A 19,341-nucleotide genomic window follows, 5' to 3' on the forward strand; every position below is an offset into this window, starting at 1 on the left:
TGTATGGAAAATAAAAATCCAGGATCAGAATCGGCTCCTAAGTGTCCTTTGGCCTTGTGCTTTGGCTTATTGCTCACACTCATGATTGATTCCTTCTGGGCATCTCCGGCCTCCATGTCAGCAGTTTGTCTGTGTGCTCTTTAGCTTGGCAGCCATGAGACCTCGCTCCAGACTAAGGGGTCGATTCCGATCCGGTAAAATGCGCTCCGAATCGTCGTACGGAGAGTTTTTTCCCCATACGAATCGTACCCGTAGACGTCCCGTACGTACGACGAAGTACGATCCGTACCATGTGCCAAACTCCGTACGAGTCGTACAGGACTCCGTACGACTCAAATCTCCGTACGAGTTTCACTCGGAACCGGCTGTACGCAACATCACTACGGTTCGCGGCTGGTTTTTACGACCCAGCAAGTACGATTCGTGTCGGGTACGCGCCGTACGACCCTTTTCCTACGGGAGCCGAAAACAGTCGTAAACGCAGAGTTCGCGCCGAAACAGGTACGGAACGCCCCCCCCGGGTACGGCACGTACCCCCCATGATCGCAGGGGTACGCGCCGTACCCCTGTGATCATGCGGGGTACGTGCCGTACACCCAGCGTACATGGGGTACGCAGCGTACCCCATGTACGGTGGGTGTACGGCACGTACCCCATGTACGCTGGGTGTACGGCATGTACCCCGCATGATCACAGGGGTACGGCGCGTACCCCTGCGATCATGGGGGGTACGTGCCGTACGGTGTGTAGGTGATCGTGCGCTTTTCCGTACGAATCGACGTGTACCGTACGAATCGCGTCCAGGTCGGCCGATCGGGATCGGAATCGTCCGGTCGTACGGCGTCCGTACGAGTCGTACGGAAACGGCTCCGGATACGAATCGTACGGACGGGGATTTTACCGGATCGGAATCGACACCTAAGAGTTTCTCTCAGCATCCGTCATCTGCATGAATCTGACATGCATCCGTCAGTCACTCTGAGGTGTAGAGCTACCTCATCATTAAATCAATTGAACTCACTGTCTTTGATAAGTATATCCAGTCTCTCAACAAGTTGCCAATGGTGTCACCAACTTTCTGTTGTTTTTCACTGAAATTGTAACTTTCGTAATCTACATTTGGCTTTGGATTGAATTTGAGATTCAAGGCTGCTTTGATTTGACTGCATGTCATTTCGTCAGCTCCCTGCATTTTCTTTTCAGTGACTTCTTTTACACCTTCATCAGCACGATTCATAAGTTACTCGATAATCTTCTTGTCATCTTCTTCTTCAATCATATCGATCTATCCAGGGAGTCTATCCGTTGTCAATATCCAACTTTTTGGCAGAATCGAATGGTGATCGCGATGTCAAGAAGGCAGCATTGCAACCGTTGGTGGAACTTACTGACGTGGAGAGTATAGTTCTCTCCAACGCTACTTGATCTTATTTATGAAAACCTGCTATGATGCCTTGCGACATGCTAGCCTCGGATGATCTTTGATAATGACACAAAACTGGACCCCTTTCTTGGTCTCCAAAGCAAACATCACGATTCCACTCACCGCTCTCGGCTTTCTGCACTTCTGCAGCTCTGACGGTGTGCAGCTATGGATATGGGAGGCTCTGCAACACAACCTCTGCTACTTTCACTCCCTGAAGCGCTGTGGTACGATGAATGTCTTTACTCAGCACTGGTAAGTAGGCTACCGTTTTTTGTATCGCTTTGTCTTGAAGCGTCTCTTTGGGCTGTCTGACACCTTGTTGATCTCTGCCTCCCAGCGTTATCACTCCATGTGAAAGTGTGGCTTTGATTTGTGTAGTAGCGCAGCGCCTCCTTGTGCGGCCTTCCCAGCAGGTACTCGGCCACTGATGTGTAGACTTCAGAGTGAAGCTTTCATTAGCTGCAAATGCTTTCCATGGAACTGGGTCTGTGCTTTGACTCCACATACTCCAAACGTCGATTCCGCACTTTGACGGAGGCACATGTGGAACGCACAAGCAGTTTGCTGGACCACAGAAAATTCTCTGGGAGAGCACCGTCGATCTTTGGGTTACTTATGCCTGATCTCGTTACAAGTAGCAGCGTCCTCCCCAGCCTGGGTACTCTCCAATGACTACAACACACACAGAGCTTAATCTAACACGCCTTTATTCTTCTGCGTGCGTGTAACTGTGAACTCTACATTCTAAACCTGCATTTACTTCACTGTGCACTAATGCTTATGTCAGTTCTACAAACTCCATCAGGAGCCACAGAGGATCCTTCATTACAAGCTCACACAACACTACCCAAACCTCTCTGTTTTATTTACTCTTTTTGTGTGACTTTATACTATGCATTGCCTCGCTCTAGAGGTTTTTTACTGAAGCGTCCACTTTACTGACGCCTTCCCGCTATTCCTGATTTAACTAGGTTTCCCCTGTTTCTTAACTTTAGATTAGGATTAGTTTAGGCAACTTTAGATTTATTGATGCACAGACAGGAGGATGGAAATCTGTACATGGATCATCAAATCCTATTTCCTATCCTCGGTATCGCTGCAAATGAATTCCTTGTATTTCTTGTATGCTTTATGCTGCTAAGACCTAGAGCCTGATTTGGATCTCGGAGGCCGGGTTTCTCCATCGCAATGGGGATGGATATCCCGTCCGCTGAGATATAAATCGATTATAATAATAATAATAATAATATGGAATCTTATAGAGCGCCTGGTTACGCACACCGGCGTGTCCCCGCGCTGTAGTGAGTGAAAGCAGCACGCCCCCAACTGAGCTCCAAGCGCCCCAATTATTGAAGGAACAGATGTGTTTTGAGCTTTCCTCTGAACCTAACCTCCAAAGGTTCCAGACGGAGCTCAAGCGGGAGTTTGTTCCAGCTCCTCGCTGCCAGGAGCCGGAAAGATCTGCCACCCATGCGAGCCTTTTTGACTTTTGGGATCACTAACAGGCCAGTACCGGTAGATCTAAGCGATCGACCAGGCCTGTAGGAAGTAATCAGGCTTTGCATGGGCCTGGGTCCTTTGCCTCCAATAATACGATGACACGTACATAAGGCCTTAAACAGAATTCTTTTCCTGACTGGAAGCCAGTGCATAGCCTCCAAGGCAGTCTTCGAGGCAGCTCTTCTGGGGAGCCTCAAGATCAGCCGTGCTGCAGCATTTTGCACCACCTGCAAACGGTCTAAGCTCCTCACCGTAGCACCTAGGTACAACATATTGCCATAGTCCAATCGTGAGGTGACAAGGGCATGCACCAGCGTCCGTCTGGCATCAGTAGGGAGAAGATACATGATTTTGCATAGACCTTTCAATACCCCAAAACACGCCCCAACGACTCGACTAATCTGAGGTCCGAATAAATCCAGACGCCCAAGTTCTTTGCCTGTTGACACGGCGTGGGGACCGGTCCTAAACAAGGAGGCCACCATGCAGATGACCATACAGACGCCCCCCCCCCCCACGAGCACCTCTGTCTTGCTACCATTCAACTTCAGGCAGTTGTTAGTCATCCAGGAGGCAAGCTCCTGCATGCAGGCTCTGAAGTTGGGTGCCGCAAGATCAGGTGCCCGTGACAGTGAGATGACCAGCTCTGTGTCATCGGCGTATGACACAATTCGCATTCCGTAGCCCTCGACTCTGCTTGCCACTGGGGAAACATAGAGATTAAACACGGTCGGACTCAGGGCCGAACCCTGGGGCACACCCTGATCCAAATTAATCGCTTTAGAATAGTATTCACCCTGTCTAACCTGGAATCTGAGATTTGTCAGGAAGGATTGAATCCACTTCAATGCCGCGCCTGAGACACCGCCCCTATTCAGACACTGCAGCAAAGTGGAATGTGCTACAGTGTCAAAGGCGGCGCTCAGGTCCAGGAGGATGAGGGCCATAGTCTGTCCCTCATCCACTCCCTGTCTGATAGTCTCAACGGCCATAAGCAGAGCTGACTCTGTTGAGTGGAGTGATCTAAACCCAAACTGAGTAGGATGAAGCAAATTGGCTTCCTCCACATAGGCCATCAGTTGAGAATTAACGGCCTTCTCTGCCACTTTGGCCATATAGGGCAGCAGCGAGATGGGGCGGAGGTTATCCAGTTTCTCCAAACTAATATTGGGGTTTTTCTGGAGGGGAAGTACCACCGCCTGCTTCCAGCCATCCGGCACCGTATGGGTCCTAAGTGATACGTCTAAAAGATGACTAATATAGGGCTCAAGCATATCAAGGCTTTCTATGAGCAATTTGGGCGAGGCGGGGTCCCTCGGAGACCCTGACTTTATAGAGCTACAGATCTTTCGTAGCATCTCGGGGGGAGGGGTAATAAAATTATCCAGACTATAACAGCCCGCATCATCCCACTTGGTCTCCACAAACTCAGACCCCCTTTTATAGGCATGCATGTGGTGATTTTGTATCTTTGCAATATGATTTTGAGATTTCTATACATCCGTTTGGCTCTTAACTTGTAATAAATCCTACTTACCCTTACTTACTGGTTCCTGGTCCTTAATGTGTGGCCGAGAGGACGGCACTGCAAACTGAATTGTTTGTTTGATATTAACTCCCCTTTACCTCTCAGGCAACTAAAAAAGGTTAAACTCAGATAAATGGTAAGACCTGCCCAGAGCTCCAGCAGATTAAAATGCAAGATTGCTAAAGCTAGCACGTAGAGGCATAAATGAATACGGCATCTCAAATGATTTTGAGCTTGTAACCTGGATTGCCTTCGAGAGCACGTAGCTTCTTAAAGATAATTCTCATGGATGTCTGATGAAACCTCTGGATTTATTGTGCAGTTGAAGATAAATGTGACCCTTGCTTCCTGCTGACTGGTGCTTTGAAGCATCAGATTAGACAGGTGAATGGAGAACATGGACTTTACCAACCCTTCTCTTCTGAAGCCAATGAAGTGTCTAAACTGAAAGATACACCCAGCCTCCTGAACCTGGGCACGTGAAGCCCAGCCTGTTGAAGCTGGGCACGTGAAGCCCAGCCTGCTGAACCTGGGCACGTGAAGCCCAGCCTCCGGAACCTGGGCACGTGAAGCCCAGCCTGCTGAACCTGGGCACGTGAAGCCCAGCCTCCGGAACCTGGGCACGTGAAGCAAGCCCGCAGCCGGAAGCAGCGGAGGCGGAAGTGAGGCAACAGAGCAAACATAAAAGAACATTAATTCTAAAGTTACTACAGTCATAAAGGGCCCCACAACAGGAGTAAAGTAAAGGACTGCAGCACAGAGCTGGAATGAGTCCAGCACCACCAATGGCCAACCAGTGGTACTGCAGCAACCTCCTAAAGAAAATAATAGTGGTAGGGACTAAAAATAAAACCCCATAGTAATTTTTTTTAATTAAATGTAATATTTAAAATAGTTAAGGATATATATAGATATAAGTTAATGTTAAGATGAATATAAAAATGAAAATACATTTATTTTATTTTAAATATTTTAGTACTTTTTTATTTTAAATAGTAATATCAGATTAGGTTTTAATAAAATATAATTACATTTAATTAATTCTATTCATCACTATTAATAATTAGTAATGCCTATTATAGAAAAGTAATTGTTACTTTAGGAGCTATTTTTTTCATTTAAACTCTAGGAAAATATTTTTACTTCAATTTAATATATTTAAATGATTCTAACTTTTAATTCAAATTTAGTTAGCGATGCTGAAGCATTTTTTTCTTGTGGTCTACATTTAAAATAAATATATAAAATTAATTTATAATAATATTTAATATAAAAATATTTCTATGTTTTTTTCCTCCAAATTTAACAAACATTTTTTAATTCCCTATGCCATTGGGAGATGATGGAGTCATCGTGACAATCTCCATATGGTGTAATATAGGGAAAAGTTTTCTATACGCATCTTTGTAGGAGTTCTTCATTTGAGTTCTGAGATGTTGTTTTCCCCTATTCTCGCATTTGTCAGTGGGAGAGGAGTCATTCTTGCCACGTTGCTTGTAAGAACAAATGCTGCTGTTAGACCCAGCGGTTCCGGGCTAGTTGGAACACATCGGAGCCTGTCAGATTCCACTGTCCCTGATAGGTTGAGTACAATACACTTGGCCGATAACTTGTGCTCACCCTCTGGTAGCTTGGCACTGAGCAGTCAGTCTTATCCACAGGGATCGAGAGTAAAGTATTGGCACAATACCACCCCCGAAACACACTGCGTATACCACAAAAAGACTCCACACCGTATGTATAAAACACTTGTCTTTGTATTACACACCCACTGAAATCAAAATGAAATACATATTGCATATATATTTTACAGTTATTTGTGATTGTCAAATTTCTCCATTGAAATCAAAACAGATCACACATTATATATACACTTTACAGTTATATGTAATTGTCGAACTTTCCCATTAGCAGAAAGGTCAAACAGTCACCGGAATTTGACTGCGCCTCGTGACCCAGTCCTTCAGTCATTTAACTACACCAGCCAATGATACATGTTGCCCCTGCTGGTGCCCCTTTGACTAGACACTCAGAGCCACCTAACATGGAAAGAAACAGTTACTTAGTTTCGTCCATCCGGATTAGACCTTCATGCGCCCAACGGCACCTGCATGAGTGATCCCCCGTAGACAAAAGGTTGTGACCCAGGAAGCTGGCACGCTTCTAAGTCTGGAGAAATATTTTACTCTCAAGCAGATGTGTGACCTGCCATAGCCCTCGACAGGAAGCTGCAAGTGCGCACAAGGCACACTAAACCCCCCGGGCCTCATCACAGTGTTCTCCACAACAAAGCACCTTGTGGCATGAGTCCAGGGAGTGGGAGCCAATGACCTCGGAGAGAGGCCACAATGTCAGGCGCTGTCATCATCCCGATCTGGAGGCTGAAGACAGGCTTAGGTTTCCTTGAGACCCCTTGGACACCACACACTCTGGAGCACAAGCTAGAAACAGGTCTCCTGTTTGCAAGCACGGGTCCCTAGGAACTCTGCAAGCTCCCCCACACTCCTCAATCTCCTCACGTCTCTGGACATCAGGTGGCTACTGATCATTACGCGCACACTCCGCTACACGGTGTGATGATGGTGAATGTCAGGACAGTCCTTGCCACAAATACGATCACTTACACCCGTCTCCTCTGCACCCCTTGTGGTCCTTACGATCTCATGAAGACAGTGATCTCATGGATAAGAAGCCAACTGGTCTTTGAAGAGTACTTACGGACCCAGGCCATGACAGCCGGCACTTAGCTGCAGGCCTGCAACGTCCAGGCAAAATCCACCAAGTGATAGTCCCCTTCTCAGAGTGCGACAAACTCCGGGCCACCATGAGTCTGCAGATAGTCCAGTTGCATTCCCTCCTGCCCTAATGATTCCTCATGTCAATGTCACAGCATCGAGCCAGCGTAGTATGGTGCCAAACTCAAAAGTGTCTCTACTTTTGGAGTCCAGAGCTCCAGTAGTTAAACCCACATTTGCCTTTGAAGATACTGTCATTTTAAAAGGCCACCTTTGAAATGCACAGGTTGTATCTAAATGTTGTTCTGTCTGCCATCCTACCCCGGAAAGTTTGATCACTATCTTTAGTGGGGCCAAGACGCTGCCCCTTGGAATGCAGGTGCCTATTCCACCCCTACGTAACTGAGCCAGAAAGGACCCTCAGAGTCAGAGGTCCGCAGTTTCCCTTGAGCCCCTAGTTCATGGCCTTCAATGTGGAATGCACAGATGTACCTGTCCCCCAACACCCAGATGTGAAGTGGTGACTGGCAGACAGGCACACAGAGCCACCAGAATCAAAATGCCCACAGTGACACTCCCCACGCGTAATGTCGAGTCCACTCACACTACCGGAGAGGATTCGCCATCACAAGCACATCGATACCAAGCACTATACTGCAACTACTCTGCCCTTAGGAAACACTGCTTCATAGTTTTTCTCTACAACCCCCATGCTAATCCAATGCGAGAATAAAAATGATAATAATAGCATTTGTAGAGCGCAACAGCAACCTCAAGCAGAGGTCGCAGTCAACAGCAGGTGAGGGAGGTCCAACCGAGGCACTAGCATTGACTGAAGAGTGAAGTCTTCAGGCTCTTTCTGAACTCGTGTCCGGACTTGATCAGGTGCATATGGGAAGGGAGGGAGTACCACAGTCTGGCCGTCCCCACTGTGAACGACCTGCCTCCCATGCGGAACTTAGCAAAACGCGGCACACAGAGCAGGTGCTGGGAGTTAGATCTTAGTGTTCGTTCTTGTTGGTATAGCCAGAGCCTACGCTTAAGATAGCCCAGGCGGCTATCTTACAAAGCCCGAAAGGCCAGAGTCAGGGACTTAAACTCTATCCTTTTAGCTACATGTTGCCAGTGAAGCTGTCTGATGTGCGGAGAGATGTGGTGACGGAGCGGGACTCGACACATTAATCTTGTTGCTGCATTCTGTACCCTCTGTAATATATTAATCAGATAGGCAGGCAGCCCAAGGTAAAGCCTGTTTGTGTACTCCAGCCGAAATGTCACAGTAGTGTGGACTATGATCCTGTGACAATCCTTCGGCAATAGATGCAAGAATTTCCTCAAACTTCTCAACTCCAAGAAACACGCCCCATTGGACCGAACGCACCACCAGGTGCCATTCACGACCCTTGGTGGTAACGCATACATGCACTTGCCCAACATCTTCCCAACACTGCACCCTGACCCCAGGGAGAAGTCCGAGATAGCAGGAGACAAGCAGAAACTGTGCAATTAACCTTTTAAATGACATACTGAGTAACAGTAACCCGTACACTCAGGCACTACCAGGGCAAATCTGTGGCACAATCGATGAGCTGCCACCGTGGATGGCACAACCAGTGCAGCATGCCCACAGATGGGCATCTGAGATGCATGCCCCGGGTATATGTCTTAGGGACTTACAGCTAACTCCACTCATGTATACACCAATCACCAGTATGTATGTGATGAGCACAGCACTTTGGCACTGCATGACTGTGTCGAACGTGCTCAAAGTCGTACAGCTTCGATCCAGATCAGTGGAAACAGGGAAAGAGAAAAGCAGAAAGTGGAGGTAAAGCACCCTAGAAAAGGACATTTACAGCAGCTGCTTGATTTGGGGGTGAGCTCAGCTCACATGTTCGCCACCTTCGACTATGCTGCACAATCTATTAAGTAATAACCTATGTATTGACGCTCTAAGCAAACTCCCACTCACACTTCCCTCACCCCTTTCCTTATTAGCAATATCATTTTTAACTAACGTCATGTCTTACTGCTGCCTTATACCACACTCCCACTTCATGATGTAGCCGGCCCGCCCCAGGACTAGGCCGCCCTCTTGGCTCACCTTTACTCCTCTTTCTCTCCTCTGTTTCTCCCATTACGTGCTGCCCAAATCAATTCTTTGAGCCATCCCACCACCCGCTCACAGCGACAAGCATCCAAAGGTAGATCTCTACCTGACCTACTGAGGTGGCCCATTGCCATGGGCAACGATGGGCCGAGGGCTTTGCATTGCAGCAGGAAAGTGGTTCTGCAGCACCGACCTGTACGATGATACCATACAATACAATGAGTTTGTAGAGCGCACGTCAACCTTCAAGGAACACAGGCAACACGCCAGCCACGTGACCCCCAACTCATCAACCCACCCGTTTACTTTTTCTCCTGACCACTCATCCAAGGTGGAAACTCTGTTTCCCTTTTTGCCCAGGGCTCTCGGTGTGAACATACTCCCTGGTCCACAGACAGACAAGACACACAGCCCACGAGGGAGGTAATACTTACCAATAGAGGGGTAGAAAGGGGTCAAGGGGTCCCCATAGGTCTGCAGGATGGTTCCCCGTTGGGCTCCTGTGCCAGGGAGCCACCAGTCCTCTGGATACACCCTGGCACCTGCTTCCGACGCATAGTCTGCAGGGTCACAGTAAAGGATCACTCCTGCACAGCCAAAGGACTCTGCGTTCTGCACCTGAGGAAGGAGTACAGCAATTCGTGTCAGGAGAGTGAGAGGTGCAGGCAATGCTTGGTTTCTAAAAGGAGGAGTGCCACTGCCTAACCTCAGAGACGGTACAGGAGGGATGTGACGATTAGCAGCCTGTGTTAGAAGACTGAGAGGTGCAGGAGAGATGGTATAGGTGAGATGTGGAGACGAGCAGCCTGGGTCAGTAGACTGAGGGGTGCAAAAAGAACAATTGATGGACAGAATGCAGATCAGTGTCACACATTCACCCCAGTACAGAGATCTGGGCCTAAATCCATCGTTTTATTGCTCACCATGACATTCCAGTTTGGACCCAGCCATATGCAAATCAATCTTGACCTTGCGCCCAATGGGAACAGTCCAGCCGGAACTGCCAGGCCAGGTCCTCCCTGGACTGGAAACAAGTATCCTAGGTCCGGTTTTGGGCTTTCAGCCCTCATCAGCCCGGATAGCGTGACTCCAGTGGCATGGAGAGCACGGGACCCACATCTGGCCATACCCGTCCCACTCGGGGTGACAAATGCACAAACAACAATTGATGGACAGAATTCAGGACAATGTCATACATTCATCCAAGTACAGAGATCTGGGCCTAAATCCATCGTTTTTTTGCTCACCATGCCATTACAGTTTGGACCCAGCCATATGCAAACCAGTCTTGACCTTGCGCCCAATGGGAACAGTTCAGCCCTCATCAGCCAGGATAGCTTCACTCCAGTGGCATGGAGAGCACAGGACCCACGTCTGGCCATACCCGTCCCACTCGGGGTGACAAATGCACAAACAACAATTGATGGACAGAATGCAAAACAATGTCATACATTCACCCCAGTACAGAGATCTGAGCCTAAATCCATTGGTTTTTTGCTCACCATTCCATTACAGTTTGGACCCAGCCATATGCAAATCAGTCTTGACCTTGCGCCCAATGGGAACAGTCCAGCCGGAACTGCCAGGCCAGGTCCTCCCTGGACTGGAAACAAGTATCCTAGGTCCGGTTTTGGGCTTTCAGCCCGGATAGCGTGACTCCAGTGGCATGGAGAGCACGGGACCCACATCTGGCCATACCCGTCCCACTCGGGGTGACAAATGCACAAACAACAATTGATGGACAGAATGCAAAACAATGTCATACATTCACCCCAGTACAGAGATCTGAGCCTAAATCCATTGGTTTTTTGCTCACCATTCCATTACAGTTTGGACCCAGCCATATGCAAATCAGTCTTGACCTTGCGCCCAATGGGAACAGTCCAGCCGGAACTGCCAGGCCAGGTCCTCCCTGGACTGGAAACAAGTATCCTAGGTCCGGTTTTGGGCTTTCAGCCCGGATAGCGTGACTCCAGTGGCATGGAGAGCACGGGACCCACATCTGGCCATACCCGTCCCACTCGGGGTGACAAATGCACAAACAACAATTGATGGACAGAATGCAAAACAATGTCATACATTCACCCCAGTACAGAGATCTGAGCCTAAATCCATTGGTTTTTTGCTCACCATTCCATTACAGTTTGGACCCAGCCATATGTAAATCAGTCTTGACCTTGCACCCAATGGGAACAGTCCAGCTGGAACTGCCAGGTCAGGTCCTCCCTCGACTGGAAACAAGTATCCTAGGACTGGTTTCTGACTTTCAGCCATCATCAGCCCTCACAAGCCAGGTCCTGGGAGGACCTGGCTTGGCAGTTCGGGCTGGACTGTTCCAATGAGGAACAGGGTCAAGGCTGATTTGCATATGGCCAGGTCCAAACTGGGGTGGCATGGTGAGCAAAAGAATAATGGATTTAACCCAGCTCTCTTGACCGGGGGTGAATGTTTTGATTTGTTCTGCATTCCATCCATCAATTGTGTGTCTTTTGCTTCCTCGCCCTAAGTGCGCCGGGTATGCCCAGACGTGGATCCTGGGCTCAATGTGCCACTGGAATTAAGCTAACCGGTCCTAGGATGCTTGTTTCCGGTCCAGGGAGGACCAGGTTGGCAGTTCGGGCTGGACTGTTCTCATGAGGCAGAGTGTCAAGACTGATTTTCATATGGCCAGGTCTAAACTGGGGTGGCGTAGTGAGCAAAAGAATGATTGATTTAACCCAGATGTCCTGACTGGGGGTGAATGTTTTGATTTATTCTGCATTTTGTCCATCAATTGTGTGTCAGAGGAATGGGGGGTGCAGGAGAGATAGTACATGAGAGATGTGGAGACAAGCAGCCTGTATCAGGATACTGAGCGGTGCAGGAGCGATGGGGAGACAAGCAGGCTGGGTCAGGAGACAGACGGGTGTGAGAGAGTTGGTACATGAGAGATGTGGAGACGAGTGGCCTGTGTCAGGATACTGAGGGGTGCAGGAGAGATGGTAGAGGAGAGATGTGGAGACAAGCAGCCTTTGCAAGGAGACTGAGGGGTGCAGGAGAGATGGTAGAGGAGAGATGTGGAGACGGGCAACCTGTGTCAGGAGACTGAGGGGAGCAGGAGCGAGGGTACAGGAGAGATGTGGAGACAAGCAGCCTTTGCAAGGAGACTGAGGGGAGCAGGAGAGATGGTAGAGGAGAAATGGGGAGACGAGCAGCCTGTGTCAGGAGACTGAGGGGTTCAGGAGAGATGGTAGAAGAGAGATGTGGAGATGAGCAGCCTGGGTCAGGAGACTGAGGGGTGCAGGAGAGATGGTACAGGAGAGATGTGGAGACGAGCAGCCTGTGACAGGAGACTGAGGGGTGCAGGAGAGATGGTACAGGAGAGATGTGGAGACAAGCAGCCTGTGACAGGAGACTGAGGGGAGTAGGAGAGATGGTACAGGAGAGATCTGGAGACGAGCAGCCTGTGTCAGGATACTGAGGGGCACATCAGAGATGGTACAGGAGAGATGTGGAGACGAGCAGCCTGTGACAGGAGACTGAGGGGAGCAGGAGCGATGGTACAGGAGAGATCTGGAGACGAGCAGCCTGTGTCAGGATACTGAGGGGCACATCAGAGATGGTACAGGAGAGATGTGGAGACGAGCAGCTTGTATCAGGAGACTGAAGGGTGCGCAAGAGATGGCACAGGAGAGATGAGGAGACAAGCAGCCTGTGTCAGGAGACTAAGGGGTGCAGGAGAGATGGTAGAAGAGAGATGTGGAGATGAGCAGCCTGGGTCAGGAGACTGAGGGGTGCAGGAGAGATGGTAGAGGAGAGATGGGGAGACGGGCAACCTGTGCCAGGAGATTGAGGGGTGCAGGAGACATGGTAGAAGAGAGATGTGGAGACGATCAGCCTGTGTCAGAAGACTGAGGGGTGCAGGTGATGATAGAGGAGAGATGTGGAGACAGGCAGCCTGGGTCAGGAGACTGAGGGGTGCAGGAGAGATGGCACAGGAGAGATGAGGAGACGAGCAGCCTGTGTCAAGAGACTGAGGGGCGCAGGAGAGATGGCACAGGAGAGATGAGGAGACGAGCAGCCTGTGTCAGGAGACTGAGGGGTGCAGGAGAGATGATAGACGATAGATGTGGAGATGAGCAGTGTGTGTCAGGAGACTGAGGGGTGCAGGAGAGATGATAGACGATAGATGTGGAGATGAGCAGCCTGTGACAGAAGACTGAGGAGTGCAGGAGAGATGGTACATGAGTAACATTGGGCGGAAAATTTGTTCCGCTCACGGAATTTGCGGATTTTCTGCAATTTCACGAACCGCGAATCTCGCTAAATTGCAGAAAAATCAGCGAATCCGCGAGCGGACCGGATTTTCCAAAACTGAAGTACAAGAAGCACTTACAGGGTTACTGCAGGTGCCCAAGTTGAAGCTAATTTCTTTGTAACCATTTACAAAATGGTTACAAAGAAATTAACTTCAACTTGGGCACCTGCTGTAACCCTGTAAGTGCTTCCTGAGCGGCGCCTCCAGAGTTCGTTGCCTACTTGCAACTATTCTCTGACCCTGCTCTGACCCTCCAAGCAGGGTCAGAGAATTGTTACAAGTATGGCACAATGCTCCTGTCACAAAAATTAAACCGTAACAGGAAGCACTTACAGATTGTCTCGGTTGAGGCTGGGCAGGTGTGTTTTCTCCCCATCATCTACAGTGGTGAACCAGAGGGTACTGTGATGAACCAGAAGGTGCAGTGGTGAACCAGTGGGTGCTGTGATGAACCAGAGGATGGCAGTGGTGTACCAGAGGGTGGCAGTGATGAACCAGAGGGAGACAGTGATGAACCAGAGGGTGGCAGTGATGAACCAGAAGGTGCAGTTGTGAACCAGTGGGTGCTGTGATGAACCAGAGGGTGGCAGTGGTGAACCAGAGGGTGGCAGTGATGAACCAGAGGGAGACAGTGGTGAACCAGAGGGTGGCAGTGATGAACCAGAAGGTGCAGTGGTGAACCAGTGGGTGCTGTGATGAACCAGAGGGTGGCAGTGGTGAACCAGAGGGTGGCAGTGATGAACCAGAGGGAGACAGTGGTGAACCAGAGGGTGCTGTGATGAACCAGAGGGTGGCAGTGGTGAACCAGAGGGTGGCAGTGATGAACCAGAGGGTGACAGTGGTGAACCATAGGGTGGCAGTGGTAAACCAGAGGGTGCTGTGATGAACCAGAGGATGGCAATGATGAACCAGAGGGTGCTGTGATGAATCAGAGGGTGGCAGTGATGAACCAGAGGGTGGCAGTGATGAACCAGAGGGGGCAGTGGTGAACCAGAGGGTGGCAAGGATGAACCGGAGGGTGGCAGTGGTGAACCAGAGCTGTGATGAACCAGAGGGTGGCAGTGGTGAACCAGAGGGGGGCAGTGATGAACTAGAGGGTGACAGTGATGAACCACAGGGTGACAGTGGTGAACCAGTGGTGCTGTGATGAACCAGAGGGTGGCAGTGATGAACCAGAGGGTGGCAATGATGAACCAGAGGGTGACAGTGGTGAACCAGAGGGTGGCAGTGATAAACCAGAGGGTGGCAGTGGTGAACCAGAGGGTGCTGTGATTAACCAGAAGGTGCAGTGGTGAACCAGTGGGTGCTGTGATAAACCAGAGGGTGGCAGTGGTGAACAGAGGGTGACAGTGGTGAACCAGAGGGTGGCAGTGATGAACCAGGGAATAGCAGTGATGAACCAGAGGGTGACAGTGGTGAACCAGAGGGTGGCAGTGATGAACCAGAGGGTGGCAGTGATTAACCAGAGGGTGGCAGTGATGAACCAGAAGGTGCAGTGGTGAACCAGTGGGTGCTGTGATGAACCAGAGGGTGGCAGTGGCGAACCAGAGGGTGGCAGTGATGAACCAGAGGGTGGCAGTGGTGAACCAGAGGGTGCTGTGATGAACCAGAGGGTGCTGTGATGAACCAGAGGGTGGCAGGGATGAACCAGAGGGTGGCAGTGGTGACCCAGAGGGTGACTGTGATGAAACAGAGGGTGGCAGTGATAAACCAGAGGGTGGCAGTGATGAACCAGAGGGTGGCAGCTGTGAACCAGAGGGTGACAGTGGTGAACCAGAGTGTGGCAGTGATGAACCAGAGGGTGGCAGTGATGAACCAGAGGGTGGCAGTGATGAACCAGAGGGTGACAGTGATGAATCAGAGGGTGGCACTGGTGAACCAGAGGGTGGCAGTGGTGAACCAGAGGGTGACAGTGGTGAACCAGAGGGTTACAGTGGTGAACCAGAGGGTGGCAGTGGTGAACCAGAGGGTGGCAGTGATGAACCAGAGGGTAGCAGTGATGAACCAGAGGGTGTGTGTAAATCAACTGAGAGGGAAAGGGTATTTGACCTTAGGGGTCGAGTAGGAACTCCTGGTCCCCTTGGATTCAATGTTTAAACAAATGGAGGAGTAACCACTAAGGGTACTTAATACCTATACATTGGTACGGTACTCAGGTGCACGCCCTGCAACCCAATCTAGGACAATCCTTTATCCTTAGAAGACCCCTCACTTACCAACCTAGTTGGTGACATGCTTTATCATTGGGGTCCCACCCGGACAGCCGAGTGCCATCCGGGTGTGCTTCAACACCCGACTACAGTGGAGCTGTTCTTTTTTTATTATATGTGTTAAAGAGTGATATAAGTGTGGTTAAAAGTTGTCACAATGCTACTCACTCAGAGCCTTTATTCTGGAGTGATTGGACAACAGGTAAAAATTATTGTGGGGCACCTTTGCCTAATTAGGTAGGCTGCGGTGTCAAAAGAAGTAAAATGATGGTGATTATTTAAAAAAAAGGATAGGTCTACATGTTTCAACCTTCGTGTGACTATAGAGGTTTTCTTCAGGACCAGTGTAGTGTAGGCTGGGAGGTCTACACACGCTAAGGTGTACCCTGCCCATGCCTACTTTCAGTTGTGAAATCACAAATTGGTAATTTCATAAAAACGTGTTCTTCTCCGGGATGTTAGGAAAAAACTCGAACCTCTCAAATTCTGGGCTTCATGGGCATCCCCGTGCCTGCCTTAACTCACGGCCACCATTTGTCTGCGGTAGCGTGGGGAGGGGGTAGCGTGTCCGGCAGCATCGGACCTGGGCCCTGCAAGAAGAGTCAGTTTGCAGAGAGTGAGGAGTCTCCGTCCGGAGGTGGGGAGCCGGAGGTGAAGTTGAGAGCGGTTCAGCTGCTGCGCCTGTGGAGGTGCCGCTGAGGGGGCGGCGCTGACAGATCATGTTTCCCCCTTTGCGCAGGCCCGGAAGAGTTCCAGACAGCTTCTCTGTAAGAGGCGGCGCCGAGTCCCAGACGCACTGCCCTTGCGCAGGCTCATTGACTCGCAGTTGCGATCGTGAGAAGAACTGGCTCTCGGTAGGCCTCATCCGAGTCTTGCCTCCACTGACATCAGAAGCGTCTTCCTCCCAGCGCAGGCCCGGTAGGTGTTTGGCCTCGGCTGGGAAGGGGGAAGTGTGCGCTTCAGACGTAGCCTGCCGGCTGCCCAGAATGACTGAAATTCCATCGGAAAATAACAAGTAAGCCGGGATCCGGGGGCTGGGGAAGGAAACTAAAACAGAGGCATTGTCATCGAGATTAGCGAGGGAAATACTCTCTGGATGCCTGAAGGAAATTAATCGATAGGCCAGGGGAGCCTGAATTGGAAGGTCGGATTCCCTGAACTAAATAAGCCGCTACTTGTAGTACCATGACTGGAACCTTACTAGAGTAAATCTGTTACCAGAACTTTGCAGGCGAACTATTCAAATATTGGATCTTGCTGGAATTTATTGCCTATTCTTATCTGCTGGGGAGGGGGAAACCGATCCAATAACTGTTAGTGTAATCTCTGATTTTACTAAAAGGCAGGTAACAAATGTACCTCAGTGTTATGATTGTGCCCCTTAGCTTTTGTGAATTGAGGTGGTTGTGTATTCTTGCTAACTTGTAAATTCGAATTATCAAAGCCCTGATCTAATGTTAGAGCAATTGAAAGGAGTATTGAATTCTTGCCAAAAGATACTAAGGTGCTGAAATCAAATGTCATGATGAAGTCATATTGAAACTAAGAATCCAAGGTGAAAGTGCTTGTTATATTTGAACACCCCCTGTCTGACAGGGCAAGTCTATCTAGAGTACTTTTATAAAGCGAACCGTATTTTTCTAATTTGGTGTAGTGTCATTTTTAGTGGATGGGCGCTGGCTTACTGTGAGAGTGTGACGCAGGTACAACACAATTGCTGTGGGGATAAGTCTTGTCACTCTGTGCTATGCTACCCTATGTGGACTGGTAACCCCAGTTCCAACATAATTGGTTCAGTGGTAGGATTAGAGCTTGTACTTGCGTCCACTTAACAGTAGTTTAGTGTACACCACATACTTACACCTGGAGTTTTCTCCTAGCGGACTCCCTAATTAAAAGTTTTGTTTTCCAAATTATTTCCTGGTGGTGGGTGGAGGTAGCCCTTACTTAACGCTCTTCCGTAAATTCTTCCAAGTGGTTGTCTGAGACCTTAGTGGCAAAATGGAAATTGAATTAGAGGAGTTTCAGACCTATTCGGCGGCCCAGCTCAGAGAATTTTGCCAGAAGAAAGGGGTGTTTTTCAGGCGAGGTGCGAAAAAGAGTGAACTTCAAACTAGCTTGAGGGCATGGGTGGAAGCTCACTCAGATGGAGAAAAGGAATAGGAAGAGAGAGACCGGGACACTGTCATCGGGGTAGATGTTTTGTACCAACCCGAGAGGGGGAACCTACTAACAGGTCCTAGGACACTCTCGAGGGAGGGCAGCAGTGTCTCTGTGAGGAGCTTGACCGAAGCCGAACTAGCTGACCGGAGAGAAGAAAGGCAGTTAAAGTGGGAATTAGCTAGGTTAGAGAAGGAGAGGGAGGAAAAGAGGTTGGCTCATGAATTGAGTCTCAGGGAGCTAGATCTCAAGGCCCTGCAAATAGGGACTCCCAGTACTCCTATAGGTGGCAGTGAATCCAAAGACACAACCAGGGAACCCAGACCCTATTTGCCAAAGGAAGTTGTCGCCAGCTACAGCGCAGGCGACGACATTGCGAAATGGTTGGCTGCCTATGAGGTATCGCTAAGAGCCCATGGGATACTGGAGAAACACTGGGAGGGTGGCTTGTACAAATACATGCCTCCTGTAGGAAGGGATGCACTTTTGGCCCTAGAGCAGGGAGAGCAGACCCACTACCCCACCATGAAAGTGGCGCTGATAAGAAAGTTTGGGCTGAATCCTGAGAAGTACCGGCAAAAATTCAGGAACAGCCACAAACTGGCTACACAGAACTGGGTGGATTTCCTAGATTATGCCAAGAAGGCCCTAGAGGGTTGGGTGCAAGGCAGCGAGGTGGAGGACAACGAGGGGCTGTATGATTTAATCCTAAAAGAGCACCTACTCAAGAAATGTTTTCCCGAGCTGTGACAACACCTGGTGGACAGCAAGCTGACCAGTCCCTGGAAGCTTGCTGAGGAGGCGGCCATCTGGGCTAGTACCCGGGTGTCCTCAAAGGGGACTGGAGGGGATTCCCAAAGGACGGGACAGGGCGCTTCCCAGAAGAAAGAGGGGGGAGATAAAAAAAGGGAGTTCTCTAAAGGCCCCAAAACAATTTCCAAGGAAAGGGATCAGGATTCATTCCCAGGACTTGTAAATAAGGCGAAGCCCCTATCCCCACAGGAACGTCATAGAAAGTGCACTGCCTGTGGCGATAGGGGCTTGTAAATCATACGCCCCATGGTTTTCTAAATATTGTGGTCGAAGATTTCAACGTAGTACCGTGGCTCTGATGTGGATAGATCAGATAGGGAGCTCCCACAGCTGGAAGTTTCAAATGAATACTTATGAGTGTGATACTGCAATAACAAAGAATCGTACCAATCCGAGGGAAAGCTACTTCCATATGAGGGTCAGGTAAAGGAAGCAGTTTGGCAGTATGCAACACTCTTTGTCACTTACATGTTTAAACAGCCGAGAATCTAGGGCATTCTATCACTATCCATTTCATAAACTAAATCACCTGCTCTCACCTTGCAACTCTCACATGTTTCGT

The 19,341-nt window shown here is 49.5% G+C and overlaps 1 protein-coding gene across 2 annotated transcripts in view; it reads right to left on the minus strand.

The window, feature by feature from the left end:
* LOC144780850 (putative N-acetylated-alpha-linked acidic dipeptidase) overlaps positions 1-19,341 on the minus strand; it is a 375,697-nt gene that overhangs the window by 314,034 nt on the left and 42,322 nt on the right. For both annotated transcript variants that reach the window (XM_078659346.1, XM_078659347.1), the window contains exon 5: positions 9,734-9,917. In XM_078659346.1, the coding sequence (XP_078515472.1) occupies positions 9,734-9,917 (184 nt within the window). The remainder of the gene's footprint in view (positions 1-9,733; positions 9,918-19,341) is intronic.

This window comes from Lissotriton helveticus, chromosome 9 (assembly GCF_964261635.1).
Source record: "Lissotriton helveticus chromosome 9, aLisHel1.1, whole genome shotgun sequence".
Lineage (NCBI taxonomy): Eukaryota > Metazoa > Chordata > Amphibia > Caudata > Salamandridae > Lissotriton > Lissotriton helveticus.